Source organism: Vigna unguiculata, chromosome 9, assembly GCF_037176805.1.
Source record: "Vigna unguiculata cultivar grain cowpea cultivar isolate G323 ecotype 2 chromosome 9, ASM3717680v1, whole genome shotgun sequence".
In the NCBI taxonomy this organism is placed as follows: domain Eukaryota; kingdom Viridiplantae; phylum Streptophyta; class Magnoliopsida; order Fabales; family Fabaceae; genus Vigna; species Vigna unguiculata.
The window spans coordinates 39,188,082-39,211,874 of NC_140800.1; the positions used below are offsets into that span (position 1 = coordinate 39,188,082).

The window sequence follows — 23,793 nt, forward strand, 5'->3', positions numbered from 1 at the left end:
TAAGTCATGTCAAGAAATAAAGTATGAAAGTCAAGAAATGAAATATGAATAAGGAATAAGAGGAAGAAGAGGAATAAAGGTTTAGGTTGAGATGGAAAACACAGGGAGAAAAGGGTTGGGAGAGAGGTGGCATATATCCACAGAATCTGTGTTGGAAACTAAAAATGTTGGATAGGCATGATGAAATGTTGGAAATGTGTAGGAGGCATTATAAAGAGAATTGTTTGCCAGAAGTGTATAAGTATGAAGTAATACTAGGATAGATAGATATATAGATAGAATTATAAGTATGAAAAGTGGAAGAAGATAAGGTGGTTTGAAGCACTAGGTCGGGAGGAAAAGAAGGCCAACACGACAAACATGGCCTTGGCGTTCCACTCTAAACTGCAAAAATATGAGATGGGCCCTTCTCATACAACACAAGCACTCATTGTTGTGAATCAATGAATCAATGAACAAAATGTTTGCTAAGTTTATTTATTTATTTCTTGAATGGAGAAAAACAAATGAGGTGGTGGGGAAGTGGCAATGCAGAGGCACTGTTGCAATATTTTTGTCATCTGAGAAGTAGACAGAGGCAATAATAGCTGGATTTTGTTTCTGCAGTTCCAAACAGGGCCCCTCCAATACCCTTCTCCAGTAGATACTTCTCTCCTACCAATTATTGTTATCATTCTTTTACTGTTTTCTCTCAGTAGATACCTCTCTCCATTTGTGTGTGCCCTTGTCTCTGTCTCTTTGTCTTCAACCTTTTTTTTATCGTACACTTGAGACCATTAACCATGTAAAATAAAACACACTCACTCTAACCTCTTTTTCATTATACCTCTCACCCCCACCAGCCACTCTCTGCCTTCTGCACTTCTGCTTCTCTCTTTGCCACTCAAAAACTTCATTAATCGTTTATTAAATCAAATCCATCTCTCTGCTGCTTTCACCAAGGTATTTCCATTTTTATTTTTCTACTACTCTTCTCAACTGTGTTTCCAATTCTCTACTTTTCAATGTTTTAAACTTAAACCAGACAACATCAGACTTCATTTACAAACTATTAGTAGAGTAAAGGAAATGCTAAACCAATCATAGCTATGGATGGAGGAAGTGTTTAGAAGTTTATAAGCAAGCTGGTTTAAGATCATGCATCAAACATTTGAAGTTGTTCAAAACATATACATTAAAAAACTTGAATTTTATTTTTGTTGTCTTTTCGCGTCATTGTCTGTGTCTATTTGTTTCCTTGCTCATCCTTTCTTTATTTGTCGTACAGACACTATGGAAAAGAGCATTAAGTAAGAAGCATATATATTCTACGCATTTTTCATTGCCACTGTCACAACTCGTCCACCACTAATCATTCTGCCATATGTGCATCGTGCATTGAAAAACATTACAGAAACATATCATTTCGTAAATGTAATGTTTCTCGCACACAGACATGTGTCATTCAATCATATACAGTGGTCCTAATAAAAGTTAACGAGAGAGGAGAACAAATTGTTCAACACACACAACACGTTAGGGTGTGTGGGAAGAAGAAGCAGCGCAAACTTAAATAATAATAGCAATGATAATACACACACACACACACTCATGGGGCCAATTTTCTCTCTGTGCATCACACGCACATTACGGAATTGTACGACAACCATTTACGAGAATGTACAATTAGAGCTCCAGTTTTAGATACTCAACACCAACCCTAATGAATAACCATCATTATCATACACTCATTGAGCGACGTGAGGATCAAAGCTATTTTTCCTTCACGCCCCAAATACCCTTTTCTTTCAAATAATTCTTATTATTGTTATCTTTTACATGGAACAGTGAGAAACGAAAGCGATCGAGTTTAAATTCACGCTTTAGGCTTGGTTTTCATGGTCTTAGAGGTATTTCTTTTTTCCATTTTTAGACAGTCAAGAGTTTTGCCCTTTGGGGAAGGAAACAGCACGAACGTTACTCAGAAACCCCTTTTGTTTTCCTTCAATAAAAACCGACATCTGAACCCGATGCTTTTCTCTTTCTCCGAAAGGTTCTGAGAAAAACATAATAATAATAATAAAAGACTCGTTCTTTCTTTTATACACACTATATTTTTCCTCTCCTCGGGTAAACCCGTGTGTAAAGTTCATATCATGAAAATCTTATTCCACTAGAATATTAAAAAGAAAGTTACTTTACATAATAAAACCGAGTTTATAGGAGTTTAATTTCATCATTACTATCGCGACCACCTGAAAAAGAGTGGATAATGAATGTGAGAGAAACAGGGGGAGAAGATAAATATTAAATTTTTTTTTGTCCTCAGTACAACTTGTACAATCCAATCTGGTGTGGATTCTGGCGAGGAATGATGAAGTGGTTAATTAAATAATGGGTGAATTAATTTACGGTGTGTATAATGAGAGGGTCTGTTTCAAGAGAGGGTGTGTGGGGAAGGTGATCATGGGTGGCAAGAGTCTCTGGAAGAGAAACATGGTTTGAGGTTGTCGGCGTGAGAGTGGTGGGTAACTTGGGAGAAGCAGAATTAGCGGTGGTAAGGTCATTGGCTCTCTGCACTTGAGCGTTCCAGTCAGTGGTGCAGAGAACGAAGATCATGAGAGAAGCGCAGGAGGCTTGAGCCGCAAGCAACCCAAGCCAGAGCCCAGGAAAACCCATTTTCACGACGAACCCGAGGAGAACAGCGACGGGCATGCCCACCAAGTAAAACGAGGCCAGGTTGATGTTGGCTCCGACGGTGGGCCGGGCGCTGCCGCGGAGGACGCCGCAGCCGGTGGTCTGGGGGCAGTTGCCGAGCTCGCAGAGGCCGACGATGGGGAGCACGGAGGCGGTGAGGTCGAGAATATCGGTGTCAGCGGTGAAGAATCTGCCCCATTGATGTCGCATGAGGGTGGTGAAAGCAATGGCGGCGAGGCCGAGCGCGACGGCACAGGCGAGCGAGACTATCATGGAAATGCGGGCCCTGGCGGGGCGGTTGGCGCCGAGCTCGTTGCCGACGCGGGTGGAGACGCCGAGGCTGAGGGAGGAGGGGAAGACGTAGACGAGGGAGGTGGTTTGGATGAGGATGCCCATGGAAGCAATGGTGGCTTTGGGGTTGAGGAGGAGGCCGCAGAGGATTATCATGAGTTCGTACCACCACCATTCGAGGCAGACGGAGACGCAGGTGGGAACCGCAAGTGCAAGTAGGGAGGACCAGCCGCGGAGGCAGTCGGAGCTGGGTGGGACCCAGGAGTCTTTGTAGACGCCGGAGAAGTAGACGAAGGAGGAGAGGAAGAGGAAGAGGTTGAGGTTGGTCCAGACCATGGCTATGGCGACGCCGGAGACTCCCATTTTGAAGTGGACGACTAGGAGGAAGTTGAGGGGGAGGTGGAGGAGGAGGGAGAGGGCGGAGCAGTAGGTCAGGGGCAATGTGATGCTTTGCGTTCGGAGGTAGATGCGGAGAGGGTGGAGGAGGGAGAGGAGGAAGAGGTCGGGGATGGAGAAGAGGATGAAGGTTTGTGCGGTGGAGGATATCTGGTGGTCCTGGCCGCACCATAAGAGTATGGACTTCATGTTGAGCCAGGTGAGGGAGATGGGGATGGAGGTGGAGAGGAGGAGGAGGACGGTTCTCTGGAGGGTCAAGCCCAGCGTTTTCCACTGTTTTGCGCCGTAGGCTTGGCCGCAAATGGGTTCCATTCCCATGGCAAGACCGGAGATGACGGAGTAGCCGGTGATGTTGGCGAAGCCGATGGACAGAGAGCCTCCGGCGAGCTCCATCTCCCCAAGGTAACCTAGGAAGAGCATTGAGATCATGGCTCTTGAATATAAGAGCAACCCCGTGAGTGCTGTTGGGCATGATATCTTCCCCAGTGCCTTCATTTCTGCTATTACCTGCACCACCAATGCACTAAAAAATTATAAAGTAGCATGGACAAAAAATACGACAAAAACACGTTAATATCACAAACTCCCATTGTTTGTTTTTCATCGTGTGATGTGACCATGAAGATGGTATCTTCCGCAACTTCATTCAAATTACATTCACAGAAAATGAGTATTAATATCTTCTCTGTGTGTCTGTCGTTACCTCGTTGGGAGTTGGCCATCTGTGAAGTTCATCCTGAAGTTGACGATGAAGCGGAGGGTGATTTTTGAGTTTGGGGTCGGGGGTTATGATGTGGGCTTTTGTGGGACACAGAAATGGGGATGATGATGATGATGATGGGGATGGTTTGGGATTACACATGATGGATGATGATATATTATGTATGTAACAGAAGAAGAAGGTAGGTGGTGTTTGGGGTTAGTGATCGTGCAGTGCGTTTGAAGTTGTGTGTGTGAGGGAAGAATAAGAGGGTTTTGTGTTTGAGGATGCGAGGGAAAGGGTGAAGGGGAATGTGTTTTTATGAATGAAAAGGTGGCCCTACAAAGGTTACGTGTCATTATACACAAATATTGCTGAACTATATACATTATATATGACTATGAAATTAATTACCAAAAGAAAAGGGTGAAAGAGAGAGAGAAGCTTGAACGGAAGAAATGCTTTGTGGAGGTCCTCGGAGGCAACCGACCTTCTCTTTGTCTACAAAAAGAAAATATAAGAATATGTGATTATAATAATAATAATAATAATAATATATTTAAAAGGAAAAAGATGAAAAACAAATTGGAAGGTCCCCTTTACCTTACCTTTGAGTGTGGAGAGGAAGCAAAAGGTGTTATCTTTTGGATGGTGAAACTGAAGAAAAAGAATGGACAGATTTATTCGCTTTAGTGGTTATTTTAGCCGTCAAATCGATCACACGCTTTGATTTGATAATGATGGCCATAGTAGTGGTTTAAATTAAACTCCCCCAGTTATTAATGGATGGATTATGTGTGGATAATCTTTTAAAACACCACGTTGGGTTTTCCATTTCCCTGTATAAGGAACACACAGAATTTTATCCTCAAACTGGAAATGCCAACCCAATTCACCAAAGAAAAATTCCCCTACTTGTCAAACAAACTTATTATTACTAATATTCCCTTTTCATTTTGGTATGGGATGTGATACTTTTAGAATGGAAAGGCCACACACGATGCTTATGCATTGGTGTTTGCACTCAACAAAATTTTTATAATTCTTTTACCTTTAAAAGGAAGGTAGAAAGAGAAGAGCAAAAAAGTGGAAAAGAAAGAGAAAAACCAGAATATAATAAAAAGAGAACAACAGTTTGTACAAATTTTAACTCACTTTCACTACAACATATTTTGTTTGGTTTTGGACAGTGGGTGGTAGTTGCTAATTTGTAGTGCTGGCAAAAAATGTTTGGCATTGCATGTTGGTTGAGGCAGAAGCCATGCATGTCTCAATCTTCTCCAGACCATGTCCTAAATTCCATTCCCAACACATCCATTGTCTATATATAGACCATCTGAACCAGCCGAAGGGCAAAACATTCCTTGACTGCTACCTTATTTAACAGATGAAGCAAGTTTTTTCTTGCATCCAATTTTGGACCCACACGGTTCTATGCCTCTTGCTGTACTCCCACTATTATCACTTGTTCAATGTTTTATCCCCTACCAAGCAGATATGTTCAAATATATATATGTAGTGGACGGGTGTCCACTAGTCCATGTAATATATATTTCTTGGCATCAAACAGTAGAGGAAAATGAAAAGTTATTATGAATTCTAAGTGAGATACATGGTTACAAATCAAAGTTCATAGGCTTGTTTTCCCTAGTTCATATTATAAAACTAGTGTGTTCCTACCTAGGATTTTATTTTAAGCTGCAAAAGGTTAAATACAGGGTATATTATATTGCACTTTTTTTTCCCACTTCCCCTTTTATAAAGGTTATCTTCATGGATATGTGTATATCTATTTACATATGCAAAATATGTGTGTGGATTATGGAGGTAGGTGTTGGTGTCATAGAGGGACCACCAGTGGTGTTAATGGGGAATGATGGTAGCTGGCCGTATGGAGAAGAGACAGATGGGAGATAGGAGACACTAGAGAGAATTACGTGCTCAAATTACAACCATTTAATCTTATATCAGAAGATGATGGAATTAAGATGAGTCTGTCTGTGAATACGAGAGCATGAAGTTATATATGAGGAAACAGAAACTTCTGTATCATCATTAGCCCAAACACAGCAGGTAAACTCTTTCTTCTTTTTTTTCTTTTTTTTTTTCCCTTGCCGTCTGAGCAACTTCAGCCATCAGAATTTCATTGTATAATGATAAAAGAAAATATATTAAAAATCTGCTGTAACTCAAGGCCATCCCATGTCAGATTCCATGTGTCTGTAGCTCACCAATTTGATGTGAAATGAAAGATATGTATCATGCAAGGGAACCAATGCTTTGGAATTAATTTATAAAGCAACAGTGAAAGTTCTGACAATGGACAATCTGAAAAAACCAGTCTCATCCAAACAATGAATAAATATGAATGGGAGGAAACCTATCTCGAATTTGGCACACTAAATGGATTGGCAAGGTGAAGCTGCGTAAGCTCTAGATATCTCTCCAACAGCAAAAGATTATATTAAATGAATTGAAGCAGCCACGAGTTCAGGATCACGTCATCATGGCGTACCAACTTACTGTTATCGATAAAAAAAAAGATATCAGAAAACAAGTTGCCATATTGGAGATCAGCCACCACTTCTTTTAACTTAATGAAAGGGAAAAGAATGATAAGTGTTTTCACTTTGAGATTATTACTCTACCAGTTCAAGTACATTGGTTTAATGAAGAGATACATATAACTATTGAATTCCGTCGCTACGCGACATAAATGATCATTTATGGAGACATACACTTGCATGTTCATATGGATGAAATCCAGAAAGCATACCTGCTAGAACTCTGATGAACAGTAGAATACGCATGGCATACAATCTAGTATGGAAATGTGTGCCCAATAATTACCAGCAACTAAAAGAAATTAATAATCATGGTTTTGTTATATAAAATGAGCATAATAAACTGAAAATATGTAATGATTCATTCATCCAACCCTCTCGGCAACAGTAAACACTTGTTTCCTGTAAATTATAATAACCTGCAAAATTCAATCCAATCTTTACAGAAAGTTTTGCTGGCTGGTTAGACGGATAAATTCCAGCAGCGCAGCTGGCACGTGGTTGGAAGATCTATTCACTAATAGTTAGGACAATGATGACATAAAGGTTGATATTTTAAATGCTCTTTGAGTCTTAGGAACAGACAAATGTACGAAGAATTGAAAGCAAATCAGACTTTCATGAATAGTGAAGTGTATTAAAAACAAGAATTTATTCCATGTTCAAAAGAAGTAAGATAAATTAAATGTACACATTAAATGAATGACCATTATAAATCAAACCCAAAAGAAAAATGGGTCATTAAAACCGTGTCTTAATCAAGGTTTCCATCAGCACAATTATCATATTCAGTGTTGGCCAATAAGCACATTCATCTAATACAAACAAATTACACAAAAGTCTTAAAATTCCAATACATCATGCTTGAAGCATCACGCACAATCCTAAAAATAAAAGAATTTTTCACATGGAATAATTCTCAAACAGCAGCAACTCATCTTGGTTGTAAAGATGTCGCCCACGAGTAATCTTAGAACCTACAGAAGATGCCCCAACTACTTCCCACCGCATTAGCCTTTAAAAGCAACATCTACACAGGTGGTGCTGATTTACAATGAAGAAATTCTCCACTGATTGCAGATAATCTTCTAATCAGTATTTGATGGCAGCTTTCATGATTATATGAGTTGCCAGAGGATGTTTGGAAAAGTAGTGCTATAAGAATTTCTTCTTTTACATTGTTCCTTATACATCAAGAAAAATCACCCTTTCTTACGGCCAGTAGAGGGTCCCTCGTGGTTAACAAAGCAGAACATTCTCACTGTTTAAAACAGACCACTCACTCATCAGGATGACAAAAGAGAGACAGAGAGAGAGTCAAAAGCTTCCAAAACATCAGAAAATAATAGCAGTAGAACTTAGTTCATTGCCCATAAATAATGATCAATAAAATAAAAACACATCCATGTAATCAATTATTCGTATTACAAAAAGATTGGGCCGGAGATATTTCAATGAATAGAAGGCTCGATAAAAAGACTACAATCAAACACATAACTATTTACAAATTATTGCTACCTGTCCATTTTCCTCATCCCTCTTTCAAAAGAAATCCGTGTCAAATGTAGAAAGAACATGATACCTCATGCTTGGCTTGTAGACTTTTGACCGCCAGATCGGGGAATAGCCAAGATACCTATGAATCCACTGAGAAGGGCTGCAACAGCTGCCACAGCAAAGGCCGGAGAGTTTCCTCCACCAAATAGCTGATCCCACGGTCCACTTCCCAGGGACACCACCATCTAATTCAAACATTCATATACATAAACTTAGAGCTCAAATAAGATCCTTCACCACAAAGTTTTCTTTTGCAAGAGATAAATCTCCGTAAACTTACAACTGTAAAATAATTCCATAAATTTTCTTATTTGAAAATAATTCTATAATCTAGGTCTACTGGCATGTTTGAAATCTGTCAATCAGTTACTTGAAATGTGTATCTGGGAAGAGGCAAAAGTACAAAGCAAATTTTCATTAAACCTGCATGATTGTACAAATTAGCAGTGCGACTCTGGGTAAATCTAATTGCCTGTCTCAAGCAATACGTAATTTCAGAACATGATGGATCAAGGAAAAGTGAATTAATTGAGATGAGTATTTCAAGTACTTTCTTCAGCAGCCTGAATTAGTTTTACAGAGGCAATAATTCGGGCTCATAATGAATGAAAAAAATCAAAGTGGAGCCTGAAGAAATGACAAAGACCATAATGTAAGTCACGGTATAGTGCATTTAATTGATGCATATATCCTATAGTGTAGGCAATTTGAAATCCCAGCGAATGTTGTGTCCTTCAATCCAAATTCCCTTGAACTAATTTTAAAGGCTTTGGCAGGAGTAAGCAAAAGCTTTATTAAGCTCTGCTAAATTTTCCTGTTCACAAATCTACCTCTCTTTAACAAAATGCTCATAATCTCAATCGTTACTCGAGAATGTTTTGGTGTGAAACAAATATCCAAGGACAAACCTTGAGTGCTCAGGTCATGATTTATTAAATGAAATCTTCTCCAGAGATTTGCCAAGGAATTGGAGATCATTACTATTTTTTTTTTTATACAGATGGTTTATTTTTGTGCCTATTTCAAATATATTTCTTGTTGTACTCTTGTAATAATGGACAGCTTTTAATTGTCTTACACTGTGCAGATGAAAGGTGGGAATAAGTTGACCAAATTAAAAGTTAAAACATAAGCATGGAAACCTTTAAAAAGGACCCATGTATCAGACATATCTTGACACTTGTTTCAGGAATGTCTCAACTCTCTAAACTTTTCTCAGTTCCCATGCCAAAAATTGTTATTCTTAGTCAAAAGACATCTCAATTGATGGCCCCAGCACGAAAATTACTGCCCTCGTAGTTTTACTCAGCAAAATACCTTGGGAGAGAACTATAAATCAGTATAATTACGGAAGTTCACCGTACGGGATCAGACTATAATTGCACTGCCTGTTGCTATTAATGGTATCCGAATACATGAATCAACGTCAATTAATTGATTATTCATTTATAAATCTCATTTTATCAAGTGATGAGAAATTGTGACGGTACTCTGATTCAGGACCACTTGTGAGATTTAACTCATATATTTTTATAGACTATTAGATATTGTAGATATTTTAATTATGGTAATTAAGCAATTCTAGGATTTATACAGTTATAGTAATTAGGCAATTTTCTTAATCATGTGTCTTGCTTTCTCTCTTATCAACATGGTATTTAAAGGTTAACAAGAAACAACCCTACCTTGTGCCATCTCGGTGGATCCACTATCTATCGGCGCCATTTTTTTGGAGTTAATGATACCACCATTGACTAGTAATATAGTCACAATGTATATAAGTAGGGAGTAACTCGCATGGGCCTCACCTCATGAACTAGTTTTTAAAGTTGGTTAAGCCAAAACTTAGATTCTAGGATAATATCAAAGTTTATCCTACATTAATTCCTAGGTTATCTACCTTATCATCTACCTATCAAGCTCAATAGTGCAGGATATAATCGATATATTGGAAAAAGTCTCAATTTTCACATTTTCAATAGATAGCTATTACCAATAACTTATAAAGATTTAGGAAACTCCCACCTTATAAGTTGGTCTCATGGAGATGAGTTTCGTATTTCTTCATTTAAATATTGTTGAAATATGGGTGTAAATATTGCACATTTACTGTGCAATAAGTATAGATTGATTGAATAATAACTACAGATTTGTTTGTAAGAAATCCCTAAAATTAAAGGATTTGAATTAGGAGTTTATTTGGTACATTTGCCCGATTTAAATTGTCTTTATTTCAGGAGATTTATTTCCTTTGTTTGAGGAGGTTTATTTCCTTTTCTTAATCATTTTTCGTTAAACACCCACGTATTATTTCTATCTCATATCAAGAAAAGTAATTCCACAATCATTGGTTACTTTCTACACAATTTTTCACATGGTATCATAGCTCTAGGTTTTTCCCTGGTGTCCAGGTCTCTATTTTACCACTTACGACCTTCCTCGCCATTTTATCTTCAGGAGTGTGCAACCTTAATAGCTACAGTTTCATCATAATAGCCTTCATTGCAATTTTCTCTTTATAAAATCACTCATTAGACAGTAGGTTGTTGATTCAGATTTCCATGATGTCTGATCCAAAATCAACAGAAAAAGATTTCAGTTTTTCATAAAAAGACTGGTGAACTCCAAGACTTTAGAGCTTCACACAGATTAATGGGAAAACTTTCTCAGATGGTCCCATCTTGTTCTAACCTATCTCAAGGGAAAGGGGTGTCTTTCTCACATACTTGAAAAGGCCAAGGAAGTGACACTTGTATGTTTCTTACTACAGCAAAGGATATATCAGCTTTCCTCAATCGCACGTATTATAAGGCACAGAGGGATAAAGTGTTTGAGATAAAAGAAAAAGTCGTTGCTGTTGTTAAACGAAGAAACAAAGGGAGGATTCAATACTGGGGAGATAAAAGAACTGAACAGAAGGGAAAAGTAATTTCATAATTCTCGGTTACTGCCTACAATTTTTTCATAAACATTAATGTATTTAGTGTATATAGCTTTTCCTCTTTCCTATAAGAAAAAACTTAAATTCATCCCAACTCAAGGCGGGGTATGCTTCTTGCCTCAACCATATGTCACAAGAAGGATTATTTTGTGTTTAGGCTCGTGACTCAATCCTATGTGGATCAAAACATCGTGTCTCTTCAGTTTCCCGAGTTGTGCTGTCACACTCTTTCCAACTGTTATCAATGTTTCCCACTGCGCTTTACCTTGTTCGGTGCTTTCTTGGCCCATTATAGGGGCTCTAACTTTCTTTTTTCTTGCTATTACAGGTTGTTTCCATATTTTAGGTCGTCACCCATGGTGTCTTCTACCACTACGAACTCCCAAGGTTTATCCTCGTATTTTCTCCAAATGTATCCCTTCCCAGTCACTTTTTTGACAAGCTGGATGGGACCAACTATGACACTTGAACTTCTGACATCAAGCTTTAGCTAAAGGGTGATGACAACGTTGACCACCTAACTATGGAAATTGATTCTATCCTGGAGACTGATAATCCTTGTTGGAAAACAAGATTGATCTGTAGTTACGTAGCATTCTAAAATTCACCATTTCACCCTTTTTGAAGTTGATTTTTTGTGCTCGTGTGATTAGTGAATGAGTTTGGAAATAAATACAAATTCTTCGCACCAATAATTTTCAGTGCCTTTATGGTGTTTTCCAATTCTTCGTATGTATCATTTACATTTGCCACCATTAAGGTCTTATGGCTGCATTTTTTTATGAAAAGGACAGAATGATGTTGCTTATGGCTGCATATTAGAGAAAAGTTTGCGGTCTTTGGGACTTCAATAGATCTTGGTAGACACCATCACTTCTTGGGGATAGATGTAGCACAATTCAAAGATTAGTATTACCATTTTTCAAAGGACAGATGTGATTAATATTTGGGAGGAAACAACTAATTCTGCCGCAGGTTGTGAATAAATTTCTTAACTGTCCTTGTGAAGGACATGGGAATTCTCTCATTTGTATATTGAAATGTATCAAAGGAGCTCCAAGTAGGAATGGTAATAGGACAAGACAAAAACGACTAATAATCCTCATTACCCACACCGTTGGATGAAAATTCTTCATGTACCCAACCCATACCCACACGAGCGTTACGCGAGTAACCACAATTGTTAATGAATATTTGTAAGTATTCATGTATATTTTTTAAAATACAAATTTTTAAACAACAATAAAAGAATTGAAACATGTTTACATTAAAAATAACTGATTTGGCAAATACGTTAAATTGAAACATACATTAAATTAGACCAACCTTTTAGATATAATTAAGAGTATCTAAGTAATTTCAAATGACAGGAATATCTGCAGGCAAGAATACCTTACTATCCATTGAGTTGTGGGATATTTGGATGAGGATTCAATAGGTTCTCTAACTAAAAAGATATCTACTTTCCAAAACTGCATTCTTATTGGAAATAACTTAATTTCCTACAAAAGAAACAAAATGTTGTCCCCAGCCAATGCAATAGGAGGGTATTCAATCATGGATTCAACCTCTTGTGAACTATTTTGTTCAAGCAGTCGCTAAGAGAGTTAAACTTCCTTGCATATTGCTTCAAAGTTGGTGTTTTTGTCAACTCTAACAATCATTTGGCAAATTTCTTCACCGAGTCCGTGAGAGGTCCTACAATTGATTATATTTGTAATAAGTTTGGAGCATTTGATTAACTAGAAACTATACGTCCTTGATTCAGCCTCTTAATCATAAACTAGACTACGTTTTTTCACTCAAACACTAGGGGCCTTGGATCATTTTCTGAAGTACACCCACAGCCCAATGGCACTCTTGACACAAACATAATATATAAAGGATCTGCTAGCCAAGACAAATATGCTAGAACAGATTCCAATTTTTCTCCTATGATTTCTGGTTCTAAACTCTCAAAATAGATGCTGATTGGGCTACTTCTCCTGATAACAGAAGATCAATTTATGGTGCGGCATTCTTGGTTGTCAAGAAAACTAACTGGTTTAGCTCGGTCAAGCACAAAAGTTATACACAAGCCTTGCTTCTGCTACTACTGCTCTATTATGGATTCAAACTCAACTCACTTAGCAAGCTATCCCTTGTCGTACTCTGATTATTTAATGTGATCACTCAGTGCTGTAAATTTATCTCACAATCATGTTTTACATCCAAAGACTAAACACATGGAACAGTTGTTATTAGTTAGAACTAAACAGCTGACAGCTGTAGTTTGGTACAAATGAATAACTGTAATGTAGTGCTCCTCTGTCCTTATAACCATGTGTTCTGCAACAGAGGTTCACTGACCTTTATAATAATACTCTATAATGGTAAACTGATTTACAAATTCAACCACATCTCTTTAATTTCTCTTTGTTGATCATCTGTTGGATTTCTTTTTTATTGAAGATCTCACATTGACCAAAGATATAGCCAAATTATAAGATACATATGAATGAAAATTTCATCTTAGAAACTAATTTTGTGAAGTTGAGTTAGACTTTTAAGTCCAAAGACTCTTCTTCACAAAATCTCCTGGGAATGCCAAACAAGCAATTGCAAAAAACTTCCTTTGGTTCTCAACCTCCCACCTCACCCCATCCAACAAAAGAAATAAAAAATAGGGATAATTCAAAAAGTAATACCTGCGGGAGCACTATTGCAAGATTTAGGACCCCCATTGACAATCCTGGAAATACTAACAGTTAATATAAGTAGCCATAAAATACAATAATATACTCAAGAAAGAATAAGGTATCAACCCTGCTCACCTTGGCCAAGCCCCAATGACTGAGTATGTGTGGAAATTAAGGCATATGGAACGCTGTAAGTGATCTGAAATAATTGATCCATGAAGCCAGATTAACTTACACAGATCAAATAATATATTGGCAAAATCATGCACAATTAATGGGGATATTTCCAAATTTTAAATTTTGACGTGTCTTGATTCTCGAGATAGAAAAAGCCAGTTTGTGGTAAGACTGCAGCCAAGATTGAGCCAAGAGACTCAAGGAGCCATAATAGTACTGTTTATGTTAAGGTACATAGGAGAACGGAAGTCAATTTGAGCTAAGGAGATCATGCAGACAAAATCAAATCAATTAAGATACTTCATATGATGAGTAACTGAAACCGTGCAAAAAGACAGAATTTGAGTTTTTGTTTTAAGGAACATGGGAGACAGAAAGGGTGCCTTCAATACTGACAGAAAAAAGAACAAACAAAATGCTTTTAGCAGGAAATAGAGCAACTTACTGCAAGTGGAAACCCAAGAACGGTAAAGATTGTCAATGCAGCTATCACAATGCCAGTTGGTGGTAGTTCTTTGCCTATATAGCCAATTCTATTTGCCAGATAGGTTACAATAAGCATTGCAACAAAGCAGACAGCCATCAAGATATTTGAGATTCCCCACACAAACCCAGCCCCCCGGTTCCTGCATAACCTCTCCATGAGTACAGATGTTATTCCAAGAACAACTGAATTAAGCAGTAAGCCCATTGCCCCCATTCTAACTCCAATATCATAATTAGGGCCTTCATTTGGTTCACCACCATAAATCTCTCGGCCCATCCAATCAGTATCAAAAAGGAGAAATGGAAACCATCCAATCCAAGTTAAGGCAGTAGCAGATAGTATTGTCCATACTGGGGTTGAAAAATATCTGACTGTCCCGAATAACTCCCACAGAAAAGCTTCTCCAGCAACACCCGATTCCCCTGCTGCTGCTTCAACAGGTTGTGCCCTACTAGAACTCAGAGGCACTTCATGAGCTGCCATGATGCTTATATAAGTGGTGACAGCGATGAAACCAACATCAAGATAGAAAGCAGACTTGAGATTTGCACAACTAATATTGCATGCAGGGGTCATGGTGAAAGGAAAGACCCTGTACCAACCACTGTATGACCCAGCTGCATATCCAAGAATATTACCAATAGCCATAAACAGGGAGAAATAAGCATTTGCAACACGAGTCCTTCGGTGATCCTTACCTAACATTTCAAAGATACATAAACAAAATATAGAGGCAGTCAATGTATTGTTTTCTTTTTATAGCTGATATTTTAAATAAATTACAATTTAGATAAGATATTTCTTGCTGTATCTTTTCCGTTCTTTTTTGAGGTCGGGTTGAAGGGGTTTTATTCAGACATTTAAGGCCACATTTGCAAAACCATTCAGGCAAGATGTGATCAAAATAAAAAGATAAAAACCATGTCCTTTTAATTAAGTGAGAGCTCTATTCAGAAGTACATACCAAGCAGACAATCATCCGTGTAGAAATAAACATTAGCAATTTGGTAGAGAATTTATTATTTTCTACCATTCTAATTATCTTCTGTGTCTATTGGGATCATTTTATCCAGTTTTTGAGGAGAGAGGGTAAGGTGACTTTTATCCTTTTCTTTCCTACTGTTACCGAATATGAGATAGAATATTTGTGTTACAATATTTGTGATACCGAATGTGGTACAATATTTGTGTTTCCATGTATTCACCATTGTCAGATGCTGATAATTTGATTTCAAGTTTTAAGTGATATAGTAGTTTTTCTTCAGCGGGAATACTTTAAGAACAGAGACAGAAAACGAATAGAACCTTCCCAGAAGATGTGCACAATATTTACAAAAGATAATTTTATGATATAATATACACATCAACCTTTTACTTCTTACACGATACATCACGTAGATTTAGAAGCGAGGAACCAAATAAATGATAGAGTTATGGAGTATGAGAATGCATGTATGTATCAGATATTTGAATATTAGCAAGAGATTCTTTCTTTGTATTAAAATTTAGCAAATATAGATTTCAGAAAGGATGCAGGTCCCCCCAGCAAAGGACATCCCCGTACAGTACCATATGAAATTGTCTCACGCAAAAATAACTAAATGTTTATCTACATTAAGATGCCCAACATTGTTGAATATAATTCCAAATACTCCTCATAAGACACAGGCAATCCTCTCCCCCTGAGCTAGGTTTTAGTGCTGAGTTAGGACAATTTACAATATAAGATCAATGCCAATGCATCCGCTATGAACCATCCCATCAAAGTTCTCATACCATGCTTTTAAAATATAGAAATGTTTTTTATTTCAGCAGCTCTAATTTCTATTTTCACCTTCCTTTTTCCATTGGCCTTCTTCTCCACCATCAAACACTTCTAGCAACATTTTCCTGTGACCTTTTTACTGCTGGTGACTCCCAACAGATTTCCAACAGTATTCCAATGACCTCCAAAAGGCTTATCACCTTTGATGACTTTCTAATGAACTCTCCATCAAATCATCAGCTATGTCAGTTTCTACCTACTATTAGGGTGTTCAGTGGCAATAGCAGCCATGCTTAATTCATTTACTTAAGAAATAGTAGACCTTTGTATTGAGGAAATGCATCTTCGTACATCTTGGACGTTACACCCATTTAATCTTCACCAAGGAAATAGATTCCACTCACTCAGTGTATTAAGAATCTATTCAACTAAATATAACGAAGCCCTTTTCATTTAGATATTCTCTCTAAAATATTATTTTCTCCAATAACTCTCCATCTTAAATCTTCCAACTCTAAAATAAACATCTCAGTAGACCCTATTTAGTCTTGATGTTATGTTGGGTGCAATCACTCTTGCAAACTTCACGCTCCAGTATCTCCTCTATCCTACAAATGGACGACTGTGTTAAGATGTCACACATTCGTTAGGAATATGATCAAAATACTCTTTATAAGACATAAAACAATGTTACCCTTTCAGCCATTCCCTTATACCATCTCCTTTCGCTTCCCCAAATCCCACAAACTGTGAGAGGAAAAAAAAAACTACTCAAACTGCCCTTGGCTTCTAAAATTCTGGATGGCTCCTAAATTGAAGAGATTGAAAAAATCTCTACATTTGTTCCTAAGATTTTCCTTGAAATGATAAACTTCAAAGGAGAAATCTGAAAGAAAGAAGAGTCTACGATAGAGAAAGGAATGGATGTCCAAGACGATAGTGGAAAAGCCAAATTTGAAAGGACTCAAAAGTAGTAGTACAAGACTGGAGACAAGAAGTACCTGTTTGTATACTAATACTATCCTTAGTTTCCAAGTTGTTAAAGCAATACAACTTTCACTATTCCTTAACCATTCCAATCATCATCCCCGTTGCAAGATCCTGAAAAACACATTGAGTGGGAAAGGTTATAGAACAATTTAGGTTATCATTAAGTTTTTAAACAGAAATAAGTTTATTACAAAGTTTTGGAATATAAAGGACATCTTTAAGACTGAGGAAGGGCAAAAGAGAAATATTGCCACGTCAAGCTACTAGAATACATGTCCCACCGGCAAGAGTAATGTGGTCACTAGAAACATATGATGTTAAAAGAGATGAATGAAGGATCATATGTTTGTCGCACCAGAGTCCTTACATGTAGTTTTAGAAACATTGAAAGAAGAATTGAAATTCTCACATGTCATGATTAGTGAGCAAGTACTAGAAGGTGACTTACTAATAGACTTCATGAGATATTTTAGACGTTCAATTTCAGCATTTAGTGCAGGCATTCCTTCTTCAATTGAAGAGGGTGAAGGAGTCTTGCAAGGATTTTCAAAATCTTAAGTTGTCATACTAAAAAAATGGGTTAAATATGTTTGTAGTCCCAAAACTTGAACGCGAAATTGGAATTTGTCATTATTTCAAACCTTGATACATTTTGGTACCCAAACTTTAAAGATGAATGGATATAATTCTCTTGTCCCAATGACGTTAATATTTTTTTTACGTATTGTTGGAATAATTATTAAGTCTACTTATGTTAGTGTAGCCAGTAGGCCTAAACTATGGAGTTGTATGTTGGGTTATCTCTAATTATTGTTCCTAGTTTTGTAGCTAGCAGTCTAGGATAGTCCCTTGACCTTCCATCTCCCTATTGTATTAACTCTTAATCAATATAAATAGAAAAACAATAGAAGGGTCCTTCAAGCCCTCTAGAAATATATTTCTCTGTGTTTAATCTTAAGTTGTTAACCAGCGTTTTAGATTGGCATTGGAGCTAGAACGTGCAAAATTTGTAAACACAAACGCCAACCTGAAATGTCGTTCGACACGTAAAAAAAAATTTAATGCAATTGGGTTAGGAGGACTATATTTATTCATTCTGGGGACCAAACTATATCAAAGTTTTGGACAAGGACAAATTCCATTTTCACGTCAAAATTTAGGAACTTAAAACATATTTAACCCAAAATAAATAGTAGGGATTCCTTAACTCCCCTCCTAGATAATAAGGAATAATTAAAGGAAATGGGTGCACTTTAAGCAACCCTAAAACGAACAATAATTAAGACGGTTAAGAAGAAATGCAGAAGCTGAACCCCCAAGTTCAGGAGCTCCGACACCAACTTGAAAGGAGAAATCTCAAAAAAAGAAATTTATTCAATTGATTAATTTGAAATAATACATCATCTTCTATAGTAATAACTACAAAGATCTCTAAAATCTTCCATCAGCTTCTAGTAATAAACTCTTAAGATCCTACTAACAACAAATAACATGCACTAAACATCATATGTAGGCTTGTATAGTCATTTCGCATAGTAAGATTTGCCGTTCATCCCAAAGTGTCCTATAAGTCATACATACTCTTAATAACCTTTACAAGAAGACATAATTACAATTCATTAACCTAAGAATCAATTTTAGACATAAAATTTAGAGATGGCAATGCGGGGACGGGTTGAGTAATTAAACCCATCAGTTCACTTAGTCCCACCCGACATAACCAGCAATGCAGCAGATACTAGCCCGATTGGCCTGTGTTGGTCAGGGTGACATCGCCCTTTAGCCTATGTATCCCTAGTCTAGAGTCAGCACTGGAATTATAGGCCAATTCCTTAAGCGGCCAATACCCAATGTATAGTCCCATTACCAAACTCCATGTCTTTGCCAATGGAATCTTTCGTTCAATTTTAATTCAAAAAATTCAATGTACTAATATTATAAATTATAATAGCTTCCTCTAACATAAATCTTCAAATTATCCAGTTATTTAAATATCTTCAGAATCAAAGGGTCTTGAAAAAAGAAAAAGATAGCACAAGGATTTCAACCAAAATGGCCTCTGAAGAAAGTGAACATTAAAGAACCAAAATCACGAGTACATGCAATGCAGCATAATATCAAGGATTTCAGTTCCCTGCTAAGAAAATCGTATTACTTTCCTGATTAAACATGGAAAGCACGTTGTAGCTATACATCAGAAATAACCCATGCTAACAATTCGAATACCATGAGAAAAAGCCACTCTAACCCTAGGGAGACTTTTCTAGCCAAAACAATAATAAGTGACTTATGGTTTCCTTGACAGAAACCAATGTAAGACAGTTGGGGCAATTTTGTCTCTAACTATCAATTTGGACAGAAGCAAAACCTTGAATAGCCCTGCACAAGTTACACGGCCTGAGTTTGTGTAAAATAAAAATTACGGAGCTGCAGTTCTGTACCAAACGCACATAAATTTTCCAAATTGAACATCAACTTTTCATCTATTACTTTGTCACACGATTTAATATGTCGAAAATTGGGAGATCAACATTACCTAATAGTTAGTTCATCAATTTAGTAGTTTTTAAAGTACTTCCTTGGCAGGTTAGAGTAATTGTAACCAATCTAAACAGCAAACATGTTGGAGCCAAACTGAATATATGATGATAGCGCGCCTTTAAGGAAAAATCATGAAAAAATAAAAGTACAGTGCGAGAATAAAAAACGAACGTGTAATTAATATTTAAGGAGGAAAGTGCAAATTTAGGGCTTTGATTTGGTCCTCAACGATTGGAAATTCAGAGGGAAGAAAGATATACCAGTGAGATCACCAAGCAAAGCTCTGCAGGGCCCCTGAGTGACGTTGTTAGCCACGTCCAAAATCCAAAACCCGAAAACGAAAACGCCCACAGCCCAGGGGCGATGATGGGGCGTGTCGCCGAACCACCACCCGATGTCCGCGGAGTGACCGATGACCAGAACAGCAGCGATGATCGCCAATGCTCCGCCCAAGATAAACGGTCTCCGGCGGCCGAACCGGCTGGTGCAGCGGTCGCTCAAGTGGCCCACGAGGGGCTGGACCAGCAGCCCAGAGAGCGGCCCACAGAGCCATATGATGCTGGCCCACACGTGCGGGATCCCCAACTGCTGCACGTACGGCGTCAGAAGCGAGAGCTGCAATGCCCACCCAAACTGAATGCCTCCGGCAACCGACGCTACCCGAAGCAACAGCCTCAACGGAACCCTAGCCGGGACCACCGGTCGATCCTTGGACCGGCGTTGTTGCCGGGGACGGCCCTGCTGAGTTTCTTGATTCGCCATTGTGTCCGAATTCCAAATTCCGTGACCCTTCTGTCCCCATCTCTAGCTTGTTCGCAATCTCCGTGTGACCGTTTCCTCAGGGCATAGCGCAAGACCAGGAAGACAGAGAGAAAGAGAGAAGAGTGGCGCTTCCGCTGGAGACGGCGCATTGTAGCACACTTCATTCCGTTGAAACACTGCGCTTCCCACAGACAATGTATGACTGTGTCAATGGCAATGTTTATTGCAAACATACCCTCACCTCACCACCTATTTACGGATCCGTCCTCCCCTAAGCCTTAATCTGGACAGCAACTGTTACTCTGTACGGAATCGTTATTTTATTTTATAATAATAATATTATTATAATATTGGTTTCCCTCGCTTTTTCGGGAATGCCAAATGACAACTTTATCCTTCAACGAAACATGTGTTAATTACCGTGTGTTATCCAATCCGGTTTTCTTTTCCTGTCATTGCATTATGCAATCTCACAATTTGTCAAATTGTCAAATCTGGGCTCTGCAATCAGATTACTAAGAAACACTGCCATGACAGCCCAACCCTGTCTGTCACCGGAAGCATTGTGCTACTTCATCTATTATAAAAAAAAAATAATTAACCATTTTTTCATAATTAAGTTATTTTAAAAAGTATATCTTTAGATTTGTTCTGCAAAAACTGTTTTTGAAACTTTTCTAAAATATTATTATTATTATTATTATAGACAGAGTAGATATTAATCAATAAAACAATATAATATTTTAATTGGATAACTTTTATTAAATGGAGCATATCATATTATAATGAATAAAATTGCATTAATTTGTTTTACCCGATTCCAATTTCTGACACCTTATAACCAGAAAGTTCGTGATAACTATGCAGAAATGTTACTTAATGGAAGGAGGCACCGCCTCATCGCACCCAGATTCTCCTAAACCGTTCAAGAGTAATACACGCAAACATTAACTTTCTAGCACACAGTTACTCCTTCAAAAATGAAAAAAATAAACGCAGAAACTTGCTCTTTGATAATTGGACAACCATTTTTTTCCCTTGGGCTCGTTTGGGCCAGATTTGAAGACCTAAATTAGGTCGTAGACAAACAAAACAACCAAATAAGTTACTAGAAGATAATTACAGTTTAAAAAACTAATCTTAATCCTAATTTGTTCTAATAAATTACTTTCTAATATTTTTTAGACTTTTCTTTGGCAACATAATGATGACGGATTGTGAATTGAGTAAGATAAAAAAAAAAATATGAAGACATGTGAAATAAATAAAAACACATCTTGTGACGGTTATTTAATTGCGAAACAGTTTGACATGACAAATGTTATAGCTGGGAGGAAGGTGTTGTTCTCCGTGTCTTTTGGTTGCTGGAAGAGTAACGGTGGTTTCAACCAATGGCGTGGCATGCAATCGATGGAGACTCGTTGACTTCCACCGCCATTGCACATCCAACCCACCTAGTCTATGCTCATGCAGTGGCACCACTCTCATCCTGAGAAAAACCAATACCAAAGTCCTTACCTGTTAAGAAAATTTATTTTCCAATTAAAAAACAATAAACAAATCAAGCAAACGACAACACACAACAGAATAGCACGTTTTCAAATCCCTAAAACCACCCTTACCAGTTAAGGAAAACGTGTGCCTAATTAAAAAATAAAATGAGAAAACCGAGATGCTTATAAATTGCGCACATTCCTGAAATCGCAGGCCAATAAACCATCACTCTCACAACCACTTACTCTGCTTTTACTACTACTACTTCACAATGTCAATGTTCGCGAGCAAACCGCAGCCGAATGTTCAGGAATCGTTCGAGGCGTTCTACGAGGGGTGGCTTGCGCGGCACGAGAGTTTCCTTCAGCAGCTTCTGAGCGTCACGCCCAATGATGACGATGCAGAACAGAGGATGCTGATCGAGCAAGTTATGTGCCATTACCAGCAATTTTTGGAGGAGAAATCGAACGTGGCCAACGGCGACGTTTTCCTTCTCTTTTCTCCGCCCTGGCTTTCCGCCTACGAGAGGTCTCTGCTCTGGATTGGGGACTACAAGCCCTCGCTCATTCTCCGTCTCGCCGACGGCGCTGTCACCGGCTTAACGGCGGAGCAGAGGGAGAAAATGGAGCGAGTCAGAGACGAGACGAAGCGAGCTGAGAGAGAGGTTTCCGAGGCAATGGCTGCCGTTCAAGAGAGCATGGCGAGTCCGCGCATGCTGGCGCTCGTCAGAGTGGTTGACGGCGTGAAAACGGAGCAGGAAGCGGCGCTTCAGGTACTCAAGGATGCGCTTAAGAAGGTTTCCGAGAGAGGCGACGAGCTTCGCGCGTCGACGATGAGGAAGGTGGTGGAGATCTTAAGCCCGCCGCAGACAGTGCAGTTACTGGTGGCGACGCTGCGCTTTCAGATGCGCGTAAGGAAGAACGGTTTGCACCGAGACGAAGTTGGACCGTCATGTTGACATCTCTCCGTCAACGTCTATTCCTCAAAAATCTATACCGGCCCACGCGCTATACCGCGAATTTCAATACTGCCAATAAGTCAATAACTGTTTTCCTTATCACCACCATTCAGCTTCAGTCTACCATGATAAAAGATAAAATAAAAAATAAGGGTCGTTTGACTTTATTTAAAAGAACACAATAATTTTAATTTTTTTTTTTTGTGTAGAATTGTTATCTGATTTTAGTTCGGATTTTGTTAAACAATAAAAAGCTATCTAGTCTAGCCCATTTGCTGATTCTGAATTTCTCTTGTTTCTTCCTTGACTGGATCGTGAAGTCCATTGACAGTAATACGATTGATATTGGCACCACCCAATTTTCTATTAGACTTCTCCCATAATTGGAATTTTGTATTTTAACGAAATATCAGCAACGCGTGACATGATAATGTTTTGTTGTGTATAACACACAACACAATAACATATTTTGGTTGTATCGATACAAGACCTTATCAAAATATACAAAGAAACATGTTATTATTGTCCGTCTCAACACTTAGAGAGATACAGAAAAATACTTGTATGTGCTGAACCTTAATTAAGGGTGTTAAAACACGTTTGCAAGCCCATAAAAAAAAATCGGGTTCTAGTTTTTAATCTCTTAATTAATTTTAGTGCGGTCTATCTAATTCGACAAACTGACATACCAAAAAGGAGGTTAGTTTGTCTTTAACTTCGTTGTTCTTTTAATCTTTTATTCTCTTAATCAGCTCCAGTTAAATTAAGGTAAAAGAGATAATCTCTGTGAAGATATATAATTAATTAAGATGAAGA

At 38.1% G+C, this 23,793-nt stretch overlaps 3 protein-coding genes and 1 long non-coding RNA gene across 8 annotated transcripts; 2 read left to right on the plus strand and 2 right to left on the minus strand.

The window, feature by feature from the left end:
- Nucleotides 1-2,176: 2,176 nt before the first annotated feature.
- LOC114162903 (protein DETOXIFICATION 48-like) lies at nt 2,177-6,659 on the minus strand. Of its 3 annotated transcripts, XM_085666895.1 has the most exons (5): nt 5,219-6,659; nt 4,672-4,720; nt 4,478-4,564; nt 4,067-4,402; nt 2,177-3,870 (listed from the first exon to the last, which is right to left on the minus strand). In XM_085666895.1, exons 4-5 carry the CDS (start codon nt 4,223-4,225, stop codon nt 2,383-2,385), a joined length of 1,647 nt encoding a protein of 548 aa, XP_085523021.1. In that variant the 5' UTR covers nt 4,226-4,402; nt 4,478-4,564; nt 4,672-4,720; nt 5,219-6,659; the 3' UTR covers nt 2,177-2,382. The 3 variants fall into 3 exon arrangements, with proteins under 3 accessions (XP_085523021.1, XP_085523022.1, XP_085523023.1); XM_085666896.1 differs by lacking the exon at nt 4,672-4,720; XM_085666897.1 differs by lacking the exon at nt 4,672-4,720 and having other exon boundaries at nt 4,067-4,564.
- A 677-nt stretch (nt 6,660-7,336) lies between these two features.
- On the minus strand, nt 7,337-20,824 carry LOC114164262 (sucrose transport protein SUC4-like). 3 transcript variants are annotated; one of them, XR_003599516.2, is made up of 6 exons: nt 20,024-20,823; nt 14,426-15,165; nt 13,939-14,002; nt 13,813-13,856; nt 8,146-8,369; nt 7,337-7,888 (listed from the first exon to the last, which is right to left on the minus strand). XR_003599516.2 is itself a non-coding variant. In XM_028048865.2 (6 exons), exons 1-5 carry the CDS (start codon nt 20,523-20,525, stop codon nt 8,211-8,213), a joined length of 1,509 nt encoding a protein of 502 aa, XP_027904666.1. In that variant the 5' UTR covers nt 20,526-20,824; the 3' UTR covers nt 7,337-7,888; nt 8,210. The 3 variants fall into 3 exon arrangements, 2 of the variants coding, with proteins under 2 accessions (XP_027904666.1, XP_027904665.1); XM_028048865.2 differs by having other exon boundaries at nt 8,210-8,369; nt 20,024-20,824; XM_028048864.2 differs by having other exon boundaries at nt 7,337-8,369.
- On the plus strand, nt 10,658-11,820 carry LOC146883968 (uncharacterized). Its single transcript, XR_014984640.1, has 2 exons — nt 10,658-11,109; nt 11,454-11,820. It is a non-coding gene; the product is annotated as an uncharacterized LOC146883968 (long non-coding RNA).
- A 1,390-nt stretch (nt 20,825-22,214) lies between the features above and the next one.
- Nucleotides 22,215-23,346, plus strand: LOC114163698 (protein RESPONSE TO ABA AND SALT 1-like). The gene has a single exon (XM_028047992.2). The coding sequence runs from the start codon at nt 22,291-22,293 to the stop codon at nt 22,975-22,977; it is 687 nt and encodes a 228-aa protein (XP_027903793.1). The 5' UTR covers nt 22,215-22,290; the 3' UTR covers nt 22,978-23,346.
- The last annotated feature ends 447 nt before the right edge of the window (nt 23,347-23,793 follow it).